This window comes from Anolis sagrei, chromosome 5, assembly GCF_037176765.1.
Source record: "Anolis sagrei isolate rAnoSag1 chromosome 5, rAnoSag1.mat, whole genome shotgun sequence".
Taxonomy (NCBI): domain Eukaryota; kingdom Metazoa; phylum Chordata; class Lepidosauria; order Squamata; family Dactyloidae; genus Anolis; species Anolis sagrei.
The window spans coordinates 92,866,393-92,887,249 of record NC_090025.1 but is presented as its reverse complement, the minus strand read 5'-3'; the positions used below and the strand labels follow the sequence as shown (position 1 = coordinate 92,887,249).

Below are 20,857 nucleotides of genomic sequence, written 5' to 3'. Positions count from 1 at the left end.
TAATACAAGACAGCACAAAAGGGCATAGATTTGACCCACAATGTTCTGCCTACCTACTTGAATAGAGCTTAATAGAAAAGAAAGCCCTGTGGTCACAATAGTTCTTCCTTTCTTTTTTCATTTTGTTTTCTTCACATCTAAAAGTTTCATGATTAGCCACTATGAAAGGTTCCTAAAGTAGCAGCATCTATGTTTGGACTTACGTTTGTTCTAGCCACATGTGTGGAGGGAGAACATATTTCCTACAAGGAAATGACTTCCATATAGGAAATTCATCTTGTGTGAATACTGTCTGTTTTCAATCTCTGTTTTCACTCATGCTTAAAATGCTTGATAGCTTTGCTAGACACTTTCTCTGCGGCAAATGAAATGTGGTTGTACGCCTCAGTGGGCAAAGTGGCAACATTCTGCTTCAAACATATACACATTCAGTGTGAAATAAGCATGATCATAAATAAAATTAATACTTACATGATACCAAGTACATAATTATTTTTAGATGTGCTGAATTCTCATTAGCAACAGGCATTTTTCTTGTCCCCACCGCTTCTGAACTTCTGTGCATCAAAGACTGACTATATTCTACTTTGTGCATGTTGAATTAAATGTAACTGCGGCTGTAGTGTGCATATGCATTTCAGAAAGCAGACATTCTCAGAGTCCTCTGAAATGTAGTAATATGTATCATTACCATTTTTGCTAATTTACAGTGATAACTGTGTCTCTGTTTTCCCTAGGAGATGAAAGCCGGGAAATTAAAAAACAAATTACAGGGATGAGAAGATTACTGAATGACAGCACTGGAAGAATATATCAGCGCGTTGGCAAAGAAGGAGAAAAACTGAAGGAAGAACCTCAGGATTTAGATTTGGCCTGGGCTCAACGTCTAAACTCTCCTGTAGAAACTCAGGCAAACCCCCATTCGTCTCAGAGTGGCACTTGGAATGACTTATCTCCGCAGACTAGCCACTATTCAGGGCAATATGGGACTCGTTCCAAGACCTTCCAAAACCAAGCTAAAACCGTAGGCTCAAATGGTATGATCTACATATTTAAAACATTATGTGTTTGCTTTGTTTTTGTTTGTTCAAAATACATTTCACTAAATAATTAGACAAAAGTCACATTAAAGGGTTTTTTTTTTTTCAAAATTCTAATAGTCACTGTGAAAAATCTTGAGACTGTTTATAAAGTTTATATAAATTGATCTTTTAATACATTGAAAATACATTGAAAATGTATTTTGGTTAAGGCCACAGATGGGAATGATGTTCGCTGATAGTAATCAAATGAAGTTTTAGTCAAATAGTGGCTAACTTTATTCCAGCTTTTGGCTGATGAGATGGGATTGTTGTTGTTGTTGTTGTTGTTGTGTGCTTTCAAGTCAGTTCAGACTTAGGTTGATCCTGAGCGAGGGCTGGGTAAATGACCTTGGAGGGTCGTATCCGGCCCCCAGGCCTTAGTTTGAGGACCCCTGGAGTATAGTGTTTAGACTGATGGAAGTCATGGTGCCTCTCTATTTTGCTTTGGTCAGACCTCACCAGGAATACTGTGTCCAATTCTGGACACCACAATTCAAGAGATATATTGACAAGCTGGAACCTGTCCAGAAGAGGGCAACTAAAAGGTCTGGAGACCATGTCCTATGAGGAGCAGCTTAAAGAACTGGGTATGTCTTAACAGAAGAGAAGGTTGAGAGGAGATATGATAGCTATGTTTAAATATTTGAAATGCTATCATAAGGATGAGGGAGCAGGCTTGTTTTGTGCTGCTCTAGGGTGGAACAATGAGTTCAAATTATAGGAAAGGATTTTCCACCTGAACATTAGGAGGAACTTCCTGGCCATAAGAGCTGTTCAACACTGCCTTGGAGGGTAGCGAAGTCTTCTTCTTTGGTGTTTTTAAAACAGGCCAGATGCCTATCTGTTGGGGGTGCTTTGATTGTGCTGTTCCTGCATGGGAGAGGGTTGGATCAGATGGCCTTTGTGGTCTCTTCCAACTCAGTGATTCCATGATCTTCTGGGTTGTCACAGGTGTCTGTAGGAATGCGGATTAGTGTGCATGAAATGTGCCTTACAAAATAAATGGCTGCTTATTTAGTTATTAGAATTACCTTTTGGTGCTATATGTCTTTAAAAGGTTTTAAGGTACAACATGATTCTGTTGTTCTCAGTGTTGTGCGGGGAAGGGAAGAAGACATTGTCCCTTTTGGAAGGATTTTGATGGTCTGATTATTAACGCTCTCTCTCTCTCTCTCTCTCTCTGCATAGACCCTGATAGGATCTAGTAAGGAATAGCAGTAGCCAAAGCTATATTTTGGCCCTTAACTGAAAGGGTGACTTATACTACAAAGCTATCTCCTTCGTTTGCAGTTGTGTGAGCATTCTTCATTAAATGTTGGTAGTCTTAAGCTAAACAAAATTATATTCTTCTTAGTTCTTTAAAGTAGGAGTAGAAAGAAACACGGCTATTAATATCTATAGAAAGTCAACAATAAAGGCAATTTAGGCCCCTTATCTGTGAAACAGACTTGCCAGTTTATATGTGCCTTCCGGATCTGAGATTCTACATATATATTTTTACTTCAATGGCTATCAGGCCCTGCCATTATTGCCAATAGCCAGGAATGTAGTCCTAAAACCCTGAAGGACAACAAATTATGGAAGGTTGATCTGGAGGATGACAAGCACCAGAGTAAGGCAAATACATAAACTATTTTTTGGACTTCCTGATAAAAAAAGGTTAAAAATAGGCAAGAGTGAAAGACATGGGAGAGTTATGCCACTGAGATTTCACCTTCAAAACATGGCATGGGGTATTCATACTTTATTTTAGCCCAAAATATTTTTAATGATTTCTTTTTTTTTTAAATGAGAGTGAATGTGTTCAGATTTTATCCCGACAGGTCAGCAGAATGTCTAGAGCAGTGGTTCTCAACGTTTGATCCTCCAGGTATTTTGGAATTCAGCTCCCAGAAATCCCAGGCAGCTTACCAGTGGTTAGGAATTGTAGGAGCTGAAGTCTAAAGCACTTGGAGGATCAAACGTTCGGAACCACTGGTTCCCCTTATTATGGTTTTGATAGTTTCCTGCAAACTATCTGTGGAAGAAAATGTGCTAACAGTTTTTTTTTAATTCTGCTGCTAATACTCTGCTACTGTGCAATCCAGTGGAAAAATGCATTGACTGAAATAGATATAAAGCAAGTTTTAATTCTTAAGGGATCATCTATCCAAATAGTTTTCTTTAAATCAGCACTTACATTTATAATTTGTTGTTATCCCTATATATACACATCATATATACATACTTGCTTTTGTTCTTTAAAATGATAAAGGTGATGCTTTGAACATAAAGTAAGAACCTTCTGTAATGTGTTTTGTTTTGCTTTTAGTCATCCAAAGAATTATATTTTTAAAAAATGTTCATAAATATGTATGAAGTTAGCAGAGCCCTGCTTTTGATTTGAAATATTGGTGGTCTCTTTTTCCATTTACTGTACATAGCATAGATTTACATGGGTAATTTCTATCAATGCTAATGGGAATTATAATGTAAATCCCCTATGCCACAGTGGGAAAACAAACCCTTCGGTTTTCAATTGGGAGTTGCGCTACCTGCACACCCTCATTAGTAATGCATTATATCTGTAGCAGAAAAGATGAGCAGGAATTTATTCCAGTGTTTGCTTTGTCAAAATTTTATCATATTATTCACCAGAATATTAAACACTAGGAAAGGTAGAGGGCAAATTAATAAAACACTGTTTATTTGCTAAGCCCAGTTCTCTACAAGTCAGAAAATTCAGAATAGCCTTATTCAAAATGTTTTGTTTCTTTTAATCAGCAGTAGAAGAGATAGAATAGACTGGGAAAAGATAGAATTTAAACATTCTTTGCTCCACAGCCTTAGCAGATTTTGTTCTGTATCTAAAAAAAAGTAATCTTAGAACATTTATTAGCAGAATTAAGTGAAAGAGTTTTGGAGTTTGGTGTCATTTGTATGCAGATGACACACAACTCTATTACTCTGTTTCACCTAAGTCCAAGGAAGCTCCCCAGATCCTAGACCAGTGTCTGGCAGCTGTGATGGGCTGAATGAGGGCTAATAAACTGAAACTAAATCCAGATAATACCTCCTGGTCAGTCGTGAGGCCAGTCAGGGCATAGGGTGGCAGCCTGTGCTCAGTGGGGTTACACTCCCCCTGAGGATACAGGTCCACAGTTTGGGGGTCCTCCTGGACTCAGTGTTGACCCTGGAGGCCCAGGTGTCAGCGGTGGCCGGCAGGGCTTTTAAACAAGTAAAGCTTGTGCACCAACTGCGATCTTACCTCGAAAAGCCGGATCTGGCCACAGTGGTCCATGCCTTAGTTACATCTCGTATGGATTACTGCAATGCACTCTGCCTTTGAAGATGGCTTGGAAATTGCAATTAATACAAAGATTGGCAACCAGACTACTAACTGGAGAAAGCTAGAGATAGCATACTACATCCCTATTTAAAACAGCTCCATTATTGCCTATAAATTTCTGGTTCCAATTGAAAGTGCAGGTTATTACCTACCAAGCCCTATATGGTTTGGATCCAGCCTATTTACATGATCGCATCTCCCCCTATGAACCTGCACGAGTTCTAAGATCTATGGGGGAGGCCATTCTCTCAGTTCCAGCTCCATCACAAGCATGGCTGATGGGGAGGAGGAAGAGCGCCTTCTCAGTTGTGGCCCTCCGGCTCTGGAATGCCCTCCCCAGGGATATCAGGCATGCTCCCACAATACAAACCTTTTGCAGAGAACCAAAAACTTGGCTTTTCAAACAGGCCTTTGATAACGGTTAATCAAACATCCAATAATCGGAAGACCTAAGTAGCAATAAGTTTTTACACTGATGTTGATATTTTAATTAGATTTGTGGCTGGGATATTCAGCCGGTTTGTATAATATGGTTTTAAATGTTATAATTTATTGTCTATGTTTATTGTTTATTTTATTTTGATTTGATGCGTTTTATGTTACATTTCATGTTTGCTTTATCTTTATTTTGATTTGGCGTTTACTTTTATTGATTTAGGTTATGTGCTGTATATTTTATGTTGTTTTTGTTTGCATTGTGGCTGCCTTGTAAGAGATGGGATCTCTGGAGAGATGGGGCAGAATACAAATAAAGTTGTTTATTATTATAATTACTATTATTACTATTATTGAAATAGTAATATTATTATTACTATTGAATAATAATAATAATAATAATAATAATAATAATAATAATTATTATTATTATTACTGTTGAAAAAACCATCACTGGATCCCACTGATTTGAACAACTTTCGGCCAGTTTCCAATCTCCCCTTTTTGGGCAAAGTCTTGGAATGTGTGGTTGCCTTGCAGCTCCAGGGGTTCTTGGACAAAACTAATTATCTGGATCCGTCGCAGTAGGGTTTCAGACCGGGACATGGAATTGAGACAGCCATGGTCACCTTAGTGGATAATCTCCACTAAGGAACTTGGAGTCTAGAACATCTAGGGACCACAAGTTTGACACTTCTGGCATTCACAGTACCAAACAAAAATGATGCTATGTTTAATGAAATTTAAGCAGTAGGTACTCCCCATTATCAGACAATATGCCAATATTTACTAAATAGAATAATTAAATGTTTAAAAAATATTGCTATTTGCTAACAAAAAAAATAAGTGAGGAGTTTTTTATCAGTTAAAAAATTCCAAATTTTGGTTTTTCAGTACTTTGTTGGATTGACTAATGATTTTGTTGCCCTGACTGTATGAAGCTCAGTCTTTGAAAAGAAGTGAGGTAGCACGTATTATATCCTCTTAGAAGTTACATACATATGCTTTATTGCTGGAGAGAGGAAATTGGAAAGTTTTAAATAGTCTTGATCTAGGCTGTCTTGTAAGCTCTGTGACTCCTAGGAGAAGTCCTTTTTTATTTCCATCACCATTGTAAGCACAGTGGCTGAGGATGTGAGAGAGGGCTTTTTCGGTGACCCTGGAACTCCTTTTCAAGGAGACCAAAATTACCCCTTTCTTGCTTGCCTTCCATTGGCAGACAAATCCCTTTTAATTCGGAAAGATGGAAAGTTTTTAAAGAATGAGCTAGCAGGTGATATGTTGTTTTAAAATAAACCATTTTGATAGCTTGGTTGCATTTTATTCTTTTCCCTATATAATTGATTGTTTTTATACCATGAATACAGTTTAATTCTATTTTAATGTTCACTTTTTCTATTTTTAGCTGGATCTGTTTAAGATGTCTCAACTTCCAATTTCCTTAGGAAGCATTCAAATAAAAGTTGTTGTTATGATGCTGCTTTTCTCTTAGAGTTGATACTCAAAGCAGCTCAAACTTAAAAGGCAATACAGTTGAAAACATACAAAAGCTAAATATTAAAATAATTAATTACCCGTTGGGTTGCTCTCTATTTTTGGTTTAAAACCCTCCTACCAGATACATGTCTAGCATTTATTGTTAAAGTTTTAACTATTACATCTGGCCCAGCCATAGGTTTTTAAATCATTGTGTGTTTTGTTCATGTGTGAGTTATATTAATTGTATTGTTTATTTTGCTATTGCTTGTTGTTTTTATTGATGTGTTGTTGGGCTTGGCCTCATGTAAGCCACTCCGAGTCCCTTGGGAGATGGTGGCGGGGTATAAATAAAGATGATGATGATGATGGTTATTATTATTATTATTAAAATAACACTAAAATATAATTGTTGGGCAAGTGGGTGTATTAACAAAAGACCCTTCTCATAAATGTACAGCAGAGTAACTTATTAGCATCAGAGTGACCCAGCACCAGTAGCCCAAAGTGATAAAAAGAACAAAAACACACAGACCAATGTTATATCTCCCATAGGGTGATTTTCTGTGTCATAAAATAATATGATTACACTATTGACAAGAACAAGGTTTATACTTCCTTCATTGCTTCCACTCTGGGCTTCTTTTTTATGCAGATAAACAGCTTCACTCTCACAGAGCCTCCACTCACACCGAATTTACACAGGAGCTTCACACAGTAGCTTTTTACACACAGAAGCCTTTATACTGGAGCTTTACACACGAGGCCTTTAACCTGGATCATCTCTCACTGAAGCTTCTCACACCAGGCCTACCTCACACTGTGAGGCCTTCTCACAAACAGACCTTTCTCCCACTGAGGTTTATCTCAGACTGAGGGCTACTAAGCTACAGGCATGTCTGCTTATGTAGAACTGCAACTTTTGCTGAGTCATTGCATCCATTTAACCCTTTCAGTGATTGATTCACATTTTTATAATTAAAAATAACCAGTTAAATTTTAATGGTTCTGAGAACAATACTAAAAATAAGTGTTGTTCTGATAGAGTGCAAAGTGGCATAGCATTGCCACAAGAAAAGGTAAAAAGTAAGTTTGTTTTGTTTGTTTTTTATTATTTTCTGTGAGTCTTTTGCATGGAGAGAAGGAAACAGAAAAGTGTTTGCTCTTTCACAATCTGGTTATTAGATGTATAAAGACATTAAAGCGGTTGCATAACCTTCTGGTCAGCACTAAACATGCAATTTTAAACAGAGTCCAGCCTGATATCAAACAAAAACCCCTCTACAGACATTTGCCTAGCCCTCAATTTTACATACAGAAATGGATACCTAATCTCAGGATGGCAAAGCCTGCATTTCTAAGCTGTCAGGTCAAGTGTTGGAATCTTTTAGACTTGCTGACAAGCAAGCTATAAATCTATTAACAACCCCCTCTTCTTATAAAAGTAGACTACCACTTCCTCAACTACCTTACTTGAAAATAAACCCTGGGAAGATGGACATTATTATAATGGAGAAGTATTTCAAGAATTTCCACCCCACGTAAATTCTCTTTTCACAAAAACTGGGCACAGAGCACTCTGTTTTTTTAAAATATTAATACTGTAAAGAAACAAGCAACCTTCAATCCATTTTAGACTTGTTAGGTTTTTATTAAAGAACTTTTATTTTCATTGTAAGGCTGCTTTCATAAGGAAGAAGAGTTTCTGTGGGCTTTTTGTGTGTGATAAAATGACTATAATTGTAACAAGGCTTGATGCTATTCTTATCAACTATGAATTAGGTTGACAATAAGGAGGCCCTCTGTGAGATCACATTCTGTGTGCTGCTTTGTATATACTTCACAAAATAGTACATTCATCTTCATTTTGCATAATTGTATCACAGTAGTAGACATGTGGGTTTTCTTTTTCTTTTTTAAACTTTCTAATAACCAGCAATAGCAATGTTAAAATTCTGTCACAATGTTTTTAGGTAGAGTTTTTCCTTTATATTTGTTTGCATCTCTGTTTTTCCCTCAGGAGAAATTCCAGCAACTAATTCCTCCCCTGGCTCAAATTGTTGTACTTGTAATTGCCAGCCAGCGTTGGAAGCCATTCTTCAAGAGCTTAAGACCATGAGAAAAATAATGCAGATTCAAGCAGGTATTATTCTCTGTTGTTCCAAAAATGTAATTCTCAGGAAAAAAAGGTTTTCTTACAGGTGCCCAGATGATACTTTTTATTACAGCAGTGGGATTAGGCAATAGATTTTGCAGTTGTGCAGAGAACTATAAGACTTTCTTGGAAAATTTCATGCAGATTGTTAATTTCCTTTCCTAGTAGTTGATTTATGCCTCTAACCATTTGATCACATCAGCTTTTTTGTTTCTATTCATTTATAAACATACCTCAATTTATGTACAGTTTAATGCTTGAAAGGAGTCATGATATTTGGCATATTTGTCAACTTTCAGCACTTTTTCGCAAATGAGATAGTTTGAAAGCTCTGGAGATGAGGGTGAGAAGGCAAACCATATGTAGCATATTGGACATTTCTAGCCAAGACATGAGAAATGCCAAGCGTGAAGTACACTAACAAGTCAGCATGCTATTCCATGCATGAAGAGATTAATATTTATTTAAGAAACAGTGTTTATTTATTTAAACATTTATATTCCGCCTTTCTCACCCCGAAGGGGACTCAGGGCGGAGCACAGCATATACACAGCAAACATTCAGTGCCGGGACACAGATTCACATACAATACATAAACATTCAAAAACATTTATCAAAATATTAAAATATTAAAACACAGCATTTAAAACCTCCTAGTCATCCACGTCAAATCATTGGCCTGGTCATCTTTCCTATTGCCGCTTTATTGCCTGTCCCAAAAGCTTGGTCCTTCAGCTAAGTTTTTACCATCTTTCTAAAGGACAGGAGGGAGGGGGCTGACCTGATCTTACCAGGAAGGGAATTCCATAGCCGGGGAGCAATCACCAAGAAGGCCCTGTCTCTCGTCCCCACCAATCGTGACTGTGACAATGGCGGGACGGAAAGCAGGGCCTCCCTGGAGGATCTTCATGTCCACTATGGTTCATAGGGGGAGATGCGTTCGGACAGGTAAATTGTGTGGGGGCCGTTTAGTTCTTTATAGGCCAAAGCCAGCACTTTGAATTGTGCCTGGTAGCAAACTGGCAGCAATGGAGCTGGCGTAACATGGGAGTTGTATGCTCCCTGTATGCCGCCCTAGTTATTAACCTGGCTGGTGGCTGCCTCTCGTTGGACTATTTGAAGCTTCCGAGCAGTCTTCAAAGGCAGCCCCACATAGAATGCGTTGCAGTAATCTATCCTAGATATAATGAGAGTGTGGACCACCGTGGCCAAGTTTACCTTAGGATGCCCCTACACATTAAAACATGACGCTAAATAGTTTATTCTTATACTAGAAGGAAAGTTGAAATTTAGCCTATAAATAGTTAAAGCATAGTGGCTGAAATCAAGTGTTGAAGAGAGTGTAAGAGGTTATTTTGTAGCCCTTTGCATTATAGTACTTCTAAAGCCAGATGTCTCTGCAACACTAGGATTTGCAGCAGACAAAGGGCATCCTGATACCAAAGGGTTTCTAGCATCTCACCCATTTTAGTGTTACAAAGACAAAGGTGTCCCTCCTGTCCTTTAGAAGGATGGTAAAAACTTGGCTGTGGGACCAAGCTTTCAGGACAGGGCAATAAAGCGGCAATAGGAAAGATGACCAGGCCAATTAGATTTGACGCGGATGACTAGAACGGTTTTAAATGGTGTATTTTAATATTTTGATTTTTTTAAATGTTTATGTATTGTATGTGAATTTGTGTTCCGGCATTGAATGTTTGCCATGTATATGCTGTGCTCCGCTCTGAGTCCCCTTCGGGGTGAAAAGGGCGGAATATAAATGTTTTAAATAAATAAATAAATAAATAATAGATGTTTAAAAATGGGCATCTGGTCAAACCTAGGTGCCAATTAATACTCCTAAGCTGGTGAAGCAGTGGTGTGCAACTATAACACTATAATTTTTAGGCTGCTATTCCTCTGCAAAGATTATTCTGGCTAGAAGTAATGGATATCATAACGCAAAAAATATGTGGAAGATATCATCAACAATGATGTAGGCAAATGATAAATTAGAGAGCAATGGGAAATCCTATTTTGGTGTCTCTTGGCTATTGTGAGTGCATCCAGTCTAATCAATGCCCTCCTGGCTTTTCCTTTCTCCAGCAGCTGCTCAAAACAGACAGCAGCCTTTAGTCCCCCTGGTTAGTGCACAGAAATCAGCCCTGGCAAGAAAGAGAAATAAAAAGAAAAAATTCCTCCCAAAGACTATTGAACCACTTGCTGTGAATAAGAAGCCCAACACTGTAGAGCATGAAAGCAAGCTATCAGCAAATTCTGAAAGGTCAAGTGGGGAAACAGCTGAATCCTCTTTGAAATTGGAGCCACAAGTTTCAGGATTTGGCATTGTCCTTGAATCTTCCTCTTCAGACGTAAGTATATGCAATAAATTGTATAAAACTTCCAGTTGCTGGCTAAATAAATCCCAACTACAATGCTGGCATGATGTTATATATTTTGTACCCAGAGCAGCATTTTTTAAGATTTATCAGTGATGGTGCTTGCTTATGAGATATTTACCTGCATCTGGGCTATTCTTCCAAGTGATTTTTCCAGGAAATACTTAAGTATAGTTACTGAATATCCTGACAAATGCACATGGTCACTCAGGTCCTGTTTAATATTTGCCTCAAGGGCAGTATCCAGAAACAACAACAATGTATCTAGCATTGAATAGGGACAAGAACAGGAATTATCTTGTGGATCTTGTAAATGTTTTGTTAATGAATAGATAACCCACCCACCCCGCCATGTTGATGCCAAAGTACAATGATCAAGTGAGATACTACTGCTTCTCACTTGATCTTAAAGAAGAGGTTTCAGGAGTGGAGGCTGGGCTGGAATGGAGAGCCTTCATCAGCAGCAACAACATACCATAGTTAGAGAAGCTGCCTGTAGACCTTGAAAGCTTATCACTTCTCCTTAGCCAGATCAGAGTAATTGGCTTTTTTGAAGTGTGGAGGTGACAGTGCAGCAGGGCTATTGGCTTACATGCATAAAATTCATTTCCCAAAGAGAATGTGATATATCATTCAGCCATCCCTTTCTGGGCTCCTTTTCTTTCTTCCTTTCAAGGGAGCCTGGGTTTGAGCAACGGGGTTAAGGAAGCACCCTTCCTGGGCTACCTACCTTCCTTCCTTCCTTCCTTCCTTCCTTCCTTCCTTCCTTCCTTCCTTCCTTTCTTTCAAGGGACTCTGGGTTTGAGCAACGGGGTTAAGGAACCATGCACCGTGTGCTCCTGAATAGATGGGAAGCACCCTTTTCAAGGGAGAATGGGTTTGAGGAATTGGGTTAAGGAAGCACCCTTCCTGGGGTTGCTTGCTTGCTGGCTTTCTTTCTTTCTTTCTTTCTTTCTTTCTTTCTTTCTTTCAAGGGAGTCTTGGTTTAAGCAACAGGGTTAAGGAAGCACCCTTCCTGGGTTTCTTTTCTTTTCTTTTCATATCCCTTATTGCACTGCTCAAATTACTGATCAAAGGCTTAGTTCCAATGCCACGTTTTAAGTTTTTTCCTGAAAGTCAGGCAATAGGGAGCTTATCTAATTTTGTAGGGGAGTGAGTCCCATAGATGAGGGGCCACCGCTGAGAAGGCCCTGTCTCTCGTCTCTACCAATTGTACCTGCAAAGGAGGTTGAAGCGAGAGCAGGACCTCCCCCGTTGATCTTAACCTCCAAAGTGGATCATAGAGGGGGATCTGTTCTGACAGGTAAGCTGGTCTGGAACCATTTAGGGCTTTATAGGCTAAAGCCAGCACTTTGAATTGTGCTTGGCAGATTGGCAGCCAGTGGAGCTGACATAAAGGGGGGTTGTATGCTCCCTGTATGCTCCTCCAGTGAGCAATCAGGCTGCCACCCATTGGACCTTTTGTAGCTTCCGAACTGTCTTCAAAGGCAACCCCACGTAGAACACGTTGCAGTAGTCTATTGGGGATGTAAGTAGAGCGTGGACTACCGTGGCCAAGTCTGACTTCGCAGGATACAGGCACAAGTGGTGCACAAGTTTTAATTGTGTAAAAGCCTCCAGCCACCACCAAGACCTGGGATCCCAGGCTCAGCAATGAGTCCAGGATCACTCCCAAGCTGTGAATCTGTGTCTTCAGGGGGAGTGTAAACCCGTCCAGCACAGGTTGTAACTCTATCCCTGTTTGGCTTTACACTGACCAGGAGGACCTCTGTCTTGTTTGGATTCAGTTTCAGTTTGTTCGCCCTCTATCAGAGCTGCCAAGCACCAGGACCTGAACAGTCTTCTTTAGCAGCAGATGGAAAGGAGTAATAGAGTGGGACGTCACCTGTGTACAGATGATATCAAACTCCAAAACTCCGGATGATCTCTCCCAGCGGCTTCATGTAGATGTTAAACAACAGGGAGGACAATACTGAACCCTGCGGGACCCCACAGGAAAAAGCTGCGGGGCCGAGCAGGTGTCCCCCAACAACACCTTCTGAGAACAGTCCTCCAGGAAGGACTGGAGCCACTGCAAAACAGTTCCTCCAAGCCCCATTCCCATGAGGTGTCCCAGAAGGATACCATGGCCTACAATATTGAAGGCCATGGAGAACCAACAGGGACACACACCCTCTATCAAGTTCCCTACGTAGATCATCCATAAGATGACCAAGGCTGTTTCAGTTCCATGACCCAGCCTAAATCCAGACTGTGCTGGATTCAGATAATCAGTTTCCTCCAAGAACACCTGGGGTTGTGAGGCCAATTCAATAATTACAACGCAATTATCATCTCTCATTATTAAATATGACTATATAAGAACATCACAAAAAAACAACGTGGATGTGTTTAATGGTAAATTAAAGAGAGGGATTTCCTGGGTTTATAACTATTTTTAAATATTAGAAAAGCTGTCATAAGGAAAAAGTAAGAAGCGTGATTTCACCTGTCCTGGAGGCTAGGACTCAATGGAGCGATGGGATCAAGTGAAAGGAGAATGCACTTGAATATTAGGAAGAACTTCCTAACCATAACAGCTGTTCAACAGTGGTATTTGCTGCCGCTGTATGTGGTGGAGGTTCCTTCCTTGGAAGCTTTTAAACAGAGGCCAGACGGCCATCTGTCAGAGTGCTTTGATTGTGCTGTTCCTGCATGGCAAGGGGTTGGACTAGATATCCCCTGTGATCTCTTCCAACTCTACGATTCTGTGATCTTCTGGGTTATCACAGATGTCTGTAGGAACTGTGGATTAATGAGCATGAAATGCTTTACAAATCAATATTGATAAAACAGATAATTATTTTTTAAAATCATCCCAATGCAAAAAAAGAAAAATACTGTTATGTCTTACAAAAAAGGATGACAAAATCACAAAAAATAACTTCTCTTTTCTTTTATAAAAAGAAAACGGTTACAAAAAACACACACAAAATGAATCAGTAGTCGTTCTTGTAGCTGGTGGAGATGTAGAAAATTTTCATTCTACAAAGAGGCTAAAGGGGGTGCCCACACCCACCCACCAAATGCCAGTTTCACCAGTTAAAAATAGCAGTCCTATACTGGGAAGGAGTTTTGGAGCATTGAGGAAAATATTGATTTATCAATATTTGATTTACAAATATGCTTGTTTAGTTATTTGTGGTGCTACGTGTCAGAAGATTTTTTAAAGAAAAAGTTGTTGTTTACAGTGTTGTGCAGAGAAGGGAAGAAGACGTTGTTCTTTTGAGGGATTTTGACAATCTGATCATTATATCTCTCTTTCTGATTCGGTCTAGTAAGGATAGCCGTGCCCAAAGCTGTCATTTTTTGCCCTTAACTGAAAGGGTGACTTATACTACAAAACTACTTCCTGTCTTTGCAGTTGTATGAGCATTCATCATTAAATGTTGGGCAGTCTTAAGCTAAATGAAAGTTGAGGCTGAGAGCGGCGGTTAATAAATGCAGCAAATAAATAAATAAATAAAATAAATAAATGAAAGTTTACCTTTCTTCGTTCTTTAAAATAGGGATAAGAAGGACCCTCTAGACCAGGAGTCCTCAAACTTTTTAAATAGAGGGCCAGTTCATGGTTCCTCAGACTTTCAAGTGGGTGAATTATTGTTGGAAAAAACCATGAACAGATTCCTATGCACAGTCCACATATTTTATTTGTAGCGCAAAAAAATGAAAGAACAATGCAATATTTAAAATTAAGAACAACTCTAACAAACATAAACTTACCAGTATTTCAATGGGAAGAGTGGGCCTGCTTTTGGCTGATAGGATAGTCAAGTTAATTAGGATTGTTGTTGCGTGCCTTCAAGTTTTTTTAGACGTAAAGGTAAAGGTTTCCACTTGACTTTAAGTCTAGTCGTGTCTGATTCTGGAGGGTGGTGCTCATCTCCATTTCTAAGCTGAAGAGCTGGCATTGTCCATAGACACCTCCAGGGTCATGTGGCCAGCATCAGGGCTGTAGCCAGAATTTTTTGGGGTGGAGGGTTGAAACTTTTTTTAGCAAATCATGAAAAGTAGTTTGATAACACAACAACATTTTTAATACAGTCCAAAGACCCTTATTGCTCCGTAAAAGGTAGAAGATGCAAGGTATGCAAGGTTAGTAAGGTCAAAAATAGCAAAACTGATTAAAACACATGATGTGGGTGGAATAAACAGCAGATAAAACTGATAAAACAGGGATTAAAACTTATAACTAGCATTTAAGATAGCAGTGACCTAGGTAAAAGACTACAAGGGGTAACAGGCATGTTTCATCGTGCCATAACATAAAATACTTTAAATTATATGGTTTCAATTAGATTTTATATAGACTTCATTAAATCAAATTTCTATTTTAGTTAAAGTTTCAAGTCTTAAAATAACTAAAAATGATTGCTAATTGATAATTTATAGTTACAAAAGAATACCACAACGTTTGTTAGAAACACTTGAAAACTGTGTCAATACATTTTGACAGAAATCAGGCTGTATTGATAAACTTCGGTGGACACTCAAGAGTACAAGTCCAGTCAGTCTTTCTTGCTTCATTGTGCTTCTTGTATGTGTTTTCAAACGATTAAGGGTTGAAAACGACCTTTCATTTGTAGCTGTTGATACTGGCAATGTTACAGAAATCTGAAGAAGTTTTTTCATATTCAGGAAAAAATGTCCATCACAGACAAGATATATGCTTCCAGTGCATTTGATGGTTTTCTGCAGGTGCAATCTCATAGACTTAGCGTGGGGATTTGGTTAACCAGTTAAAATTCATGAGTAAACCAGGTTTTTTTTCTAACAGGCCTGGCCAGCATTACTACATAGAGTGCCGTTACCTTCCCGCTGAAGTGATACCTATTGATCTATTGATATTTGCATGTTTTTGAACTGCTAGGTTGACAGAAGCTGGGGCTAACAGCAGAAGCTCACCTCGCTCCCTGGATTTGAACCACTGACCTTTCGGTAGTCAGCAAGTTCAGCAGCTTAGCGGTTTAGCCCACTGCACCACCAGGAGCAACCCTAACTCTAAAGTATAGGACGGGAGCCAGACAAAAGGCCTTGGAAGGCTGTATCCAGCCCATGGGCCTTAGTTTGCGAACCACTGGCCTAGGCATTCTCCCAACCTGTCAAAATAACATCTGAACATATTCACTCACTGTCATACCACAAAGACAGCAGAAATGGATGAACACTTTTCTTCTTGGGCCTGTGAGGGGCTTAGCATATGCGCTGGAATTTATCTGGTATTTAGAAAAGGTGAACTTAGCCCAGCTCCTTTTGATTTAGATGATTGTAGAATGAGTACCTGAAGAGTGGGCAGAAGGCCATTTGGATTTCTTAGAGTTTCATCAGAGGATGTCTGAAAAGTTCACTGATGAGTAAGCTTATCATTAATTTCTGCAATGTATCTTTTTAATTTTGAGAAGTCAGTTTCCAATTTCCTAAATGGAGCGAGCTCAGAGAACATAATTAAATTCTGTATCAATGATCATAAATGAAAGGAATTTTGTAGATAACAGTGTACCCTTCCAGAAGTGCAAACTAATAATAAAAAAGAGCAGTCATGATAATTCAGTTACACAGATGTGAGCAACACCAGTAATGAGATTATTGTGTCATACCACAGACTCTGTGCAATGATACATAGTAACTGGTGAAATATTTTTCTGTGTTTTCATACTACAGTTGTAATTATGGCTAGAAATGCCTTTGCTAGAAAGGCATGGATACCTTCTGGAGCTTTATCGTAATTCTGTATTTTTTTTACTTGTTTTTAAGATTACCCTTCAGTTTTACTATTTTTGACTATGCAGGTCCAGATTTGTGTTTAATTCTACCCTTCCTTTTTGGTTCATTCTGGGTACAAAACAGAATCTACGGAAATGGAAGTTTAATTTGAAAACCCAGTATGGGTTTGTAGAAACACAAATATTACATTTCACAACTATTGGCCCCATAGATGAAGTCCTGGTTTCACTAAAGTAAGGACAAATTGTCAATTTTTGTAATTATTGTACACTGGATGTTTCTGCAAGTTAATTCAGTGTACCTTGGGCCACTTATATTAAAATGTTTAAGACTTTAATCATAGTCATATTGGAGCCCCCGGTGGTGCAGTAGGTTAAACCCCTGTGCCAGCAGGAGTGAAGACTGACAGGTCGCAGGTTCGAATCTGGGGAGAGGCGGATGAGCTCCCTCCATCAACTCCAGCTTCTCATGCGGGGACATGAGAGAAGCCCCCCACAAGGATGATAAAAACATCAAAATCATCCGGGTGTCCCCTGGGCAACATCCTTGCAGTCGGCCAATTCTCTCACACCAGAAGTGACTTGCAGTTTCTCAAGTCGCTCCTGACACAACAAAAAAATAGTCATATTATAGGCCAGGGGTCCTCAAACTAAGGCCCGGGGGCCGGATGCTGCCCTCCAAGGTCATTTACCCGGCCCTCGCTCAGGGTCAACCTAAGTTTGAAACGACTTGAAAGCACACAATGACAACAACAATCCTATCTCATCAGCCTATCTCATCTCACACTTCCCATTGAAATACTAATAACTTTATATTTGTTAAAATTGTTTATCATTTTAATTATTGTGTTGTTTTAAGTGTTTTTTGCACTACAAATAAGATATGTGCAGTGTGCATATGAATTCTTTTTTTTTTTTCAAATTATAATCCGGCCCTCCAACAGTTTGAGGGACTGTGACCTGGCCCTCTCTTTAAAAGTTTGAGGACCCCTGTTATAGGCAGTCACTCATGGCCGAGGATGATTGTCTTCCAAGGGAAGAGTCTTACCAATGAGTCTGCAAGAGACCATAGTAATTTAAGAGTAAACATTATTTTTAAAATTAAATTGAAACTTGTAAAAAAAAAAACCTAGATTCATAACTAATTTTGAAGATGTTTAAGGAAAATTATCTCTTTTAGGAGATATAAGTGTGACATAGTGCATAAAGCAGGGTGAGTTGGTTTCAACTTCTAATTTAGCCATTAAGCTTATTAAATTGTCTTCTGCAGTTTGGCATCTTGTATTCGCCTCTTAGGGTTTTTAAAATCTCAATGCAAATTAAGGGAGACCTTGCCTATTAACATATAATTTCATGCACATTAAGGGGTTGCACTGCAGCCCTTGTTGTTGAAGAAAGTTTACTGTATTGTTGCACTTTCCTGCGCTCCTGTAAAAATGTATTGCACTCATTGAATCTGTACCTCAGCTATGTTTCTTTCAGCCGTATTGTTTTTATATTGCTTTCAATTGTGTTGTTATTTGTTTTATCTGATGTTTAAATTGGTTAAAGTGTTTTACATGTGTGTTTTAATTGTAATCTTGGGCATGTCCCTTTTAATCCGCCCCGAGTTCCCTAGGGGAGATGGTTGGCAGGGTATAAAAATAAAGTTGTTGTTGTTGGGTATAAAACTAAAGTTGTTATTGTTGTTGTTGTTGCAGAAGAGTCCATCGCATGCTAACTCACTTGGTGGACTGATTGTATGATTGTGTTTTTATCTATTGGCTGTTCTGTATTTTGCTTGAAATGAAGGACATACTATTCAGGCAATTATTGGCCATTTACAGTGAGAGGAGGCAATTTGCTGTCATTTCTTCTTGTTTCAGTGCAGGGTTATTTAATTAAAAAACAGAGACAGGCAACTTGGTCCATGTCAGGGTTCCATGCTGTATGGAGTCATAGCAGATTTTCACATGATTTTGATCTATTTTGTTAATAAGTGCTTATTCACTTATTCATTAGCGTATTCCTAGAAATCAGTTTGAATACATGTTAACAAAGATGGTAGATGATTGAGCACATAATGAAGATTGGGTTCCTTTGGACATTTATTGTGGGAATCAACCTCAGAGAACTCGGAAAGATTGCATGCTGCAGGCCTGTACGCACCTTTATGAGAGTCTCTTTCCATTAACTGGGCTTTTCATATGACTAACAATGTAAGATCAGACTGTCCGTTCTTGTTATTTCTCATTTTAATTAGGATAGCAAATTTTAAAGATAGCAAATAGGTGCATTTCACATCCATAAAGCCAACATGGTTTCTACCTTTCTAACTCGTTATTTTTAGTGTGGATCCTTATACAGCCAAAGCAGCACCATCCATACACAAGAAAGGAACTAAGAACAAAGTTGAGGAAACATCAATGTTTGCACAAATGCTTTCTTCCCCCCCCCCCCCCGCCCAAAAAAAAAATAGAATACCAGAGCACCTCTGTGAGGACAGAGTCTGTTTCATAGGCAACTGAGTGTTGGAAGGGAGGAGGAGGATATGTGTCCAGAGGAGGGCGACTAAAATGATCAAGGGTCTGAAGAACAAGCCCTATGAGGAGCGGCTTAAGGAGCTGGGCATGTTTAGCCTGAAGAAGAGAAGGCTGAGAGGAGATATGATAGCCATGTATAAATATGTGAGAGGAAGCCACAGGGAGGAGGGAGCAAGCTTGTTTTTTGCTTCCTTGGAGACTAGGACGTGGAACAATGGCTTCAAACTACAAGAGAGGAGTTTCCATCTGAACATGAGGAAGAACTTCCTGACTGTGAGAGCCGTTCAGCAGTGGAACTCTCTGCCCCGGAGTGTGGTGGAGGCTCCTTCTTTGGAAGCTTTTAAACAGGGGCTGGATGGCCATCTGTCAGGGGTGATTTGAATGCAATATTCCTGCTTCTTGGCAGGGGGTTGGACTGGATGGCCCATGAGGTCTCTTCCAACTCTTTGATTCTAAGATTCTATGATATAAAGGGAACTGGAATGGGGTGACTGGAACCAGTGGATTTTATTGCTAGATCCTGCTTGTCCTGATAGTTGATATTCATTACATATTAACTGAAATACATACATTAGGTTCAGCTCTCTGATTCTTTATTCCATGGTGACATTTTAGATCTCAATTAACTAAGCGACTCCTGTTGTGAATCTCTCAATTGTAATGGATGCCTATGAATGCAGGAGATTATAATAATCACTGCTGTAACTAGCATTTAGATACTATATCTATAGCATTCCCAGGGTTTGAGAAATGTGGAATAATTGCTTGCTTATGGCCACTCAGTGAAATTGAAGCTAAGGGGAGTTTGAACTAGAAGTGAAGAGTATTTACAAGTAGATCTTAGTATTGTAGTCAAAACATACCCAATTGTCTTTTGTTATTTTTAGTTTTTTTTAAGGGGTTCAAATGGATCATATGTGTTTTAGACTAGAATCAAGTGCACAGTTCCCATATATTCCCATTCTTGACTACAAGTTTTCTGATAAAGGTACAGGCCCATCCTACCTCAATATTTGCTGGTTTTCTATAAGGATACTGTTTACTGCTTGTAGCCATGGAGATTTTCAGTAGAATAATAATAAATAATAAATAATAATAATAATAATAAATAATAATAATAATAATAAATAATAAATAATAATAATAAATAATAAATAAATAAATAATAATAATAATAATAATAATAATAAATAAATAATAATAAATAAATAATAATAATAATAATAATAATAATAATAATAATAAACCTTTATTTATACCCCACCACCATCTCCCGCAGGACTCGGTGCGGCTTACAAGAGGCCGAGCCCAAATACATCAGAAACAAAAAACACAAAAAACACAACAACACACAACATTATTTGGGCCTCATATTGGGAGGAAGGCACAGTATAAATCAAATAAATCAATTATTGGCTGGAGCTCTGTGGATCATTTTCTTCAAAGATCAACTGTTTATGCCCGTGTTTGAAAAAGGAATTTTGATACTTGAAAACCTTTTCTATACTGCATATGCCTACTTGAGAATTGAGATCTATTGGATAAGCCTTCCTCTGTGTCCCATACGTAGGGAAATGACCTTGTAACAGAACATGAGAAAGCACTTTCCCATATTCCTGCTTTCAGCCTCTGATTACTAGTATACTTTAAAAAAAAATGAGTATCATAAAATGTAGTTTAGCATTTACTGTATATACTCAAGTATAAGCTTAGTTTTCC

At 38.7% G+C, this 20,857-nt stretch overlaps 1 protein-coding gene across 2 annotated transcripts in view; it reads left to right on the top strand.

The window, feature by feature from the left end:
• BEND7 (BEN domain containing 7) overlaps positions 1-20,857 on the top strand; it is a 76,724-nt gene that overhangs the window by 29,045 nt on the left and 26,822 nt on the right. The window contains exons 3-5 of one of the 2 annotated variants that reach the window (XM_060778225.2): positions 738-1,037; positions 8,342-8,464; positions 10,562-10,827. In XM_060778225.2, the coding sequence (XP_060634208.2) occupies positions 738-1,037; positions 8,342-8,464; positions 10,562-10,827 (689 nt within the window). The remainder of the gene's footprint in view (positions 1-737; positions 1,038-8,341; positions 8,465-10,561; positions 10,828-20,857) is intronic. The other variant, XM_060778226.2, reaches the window with a different exon arrangement.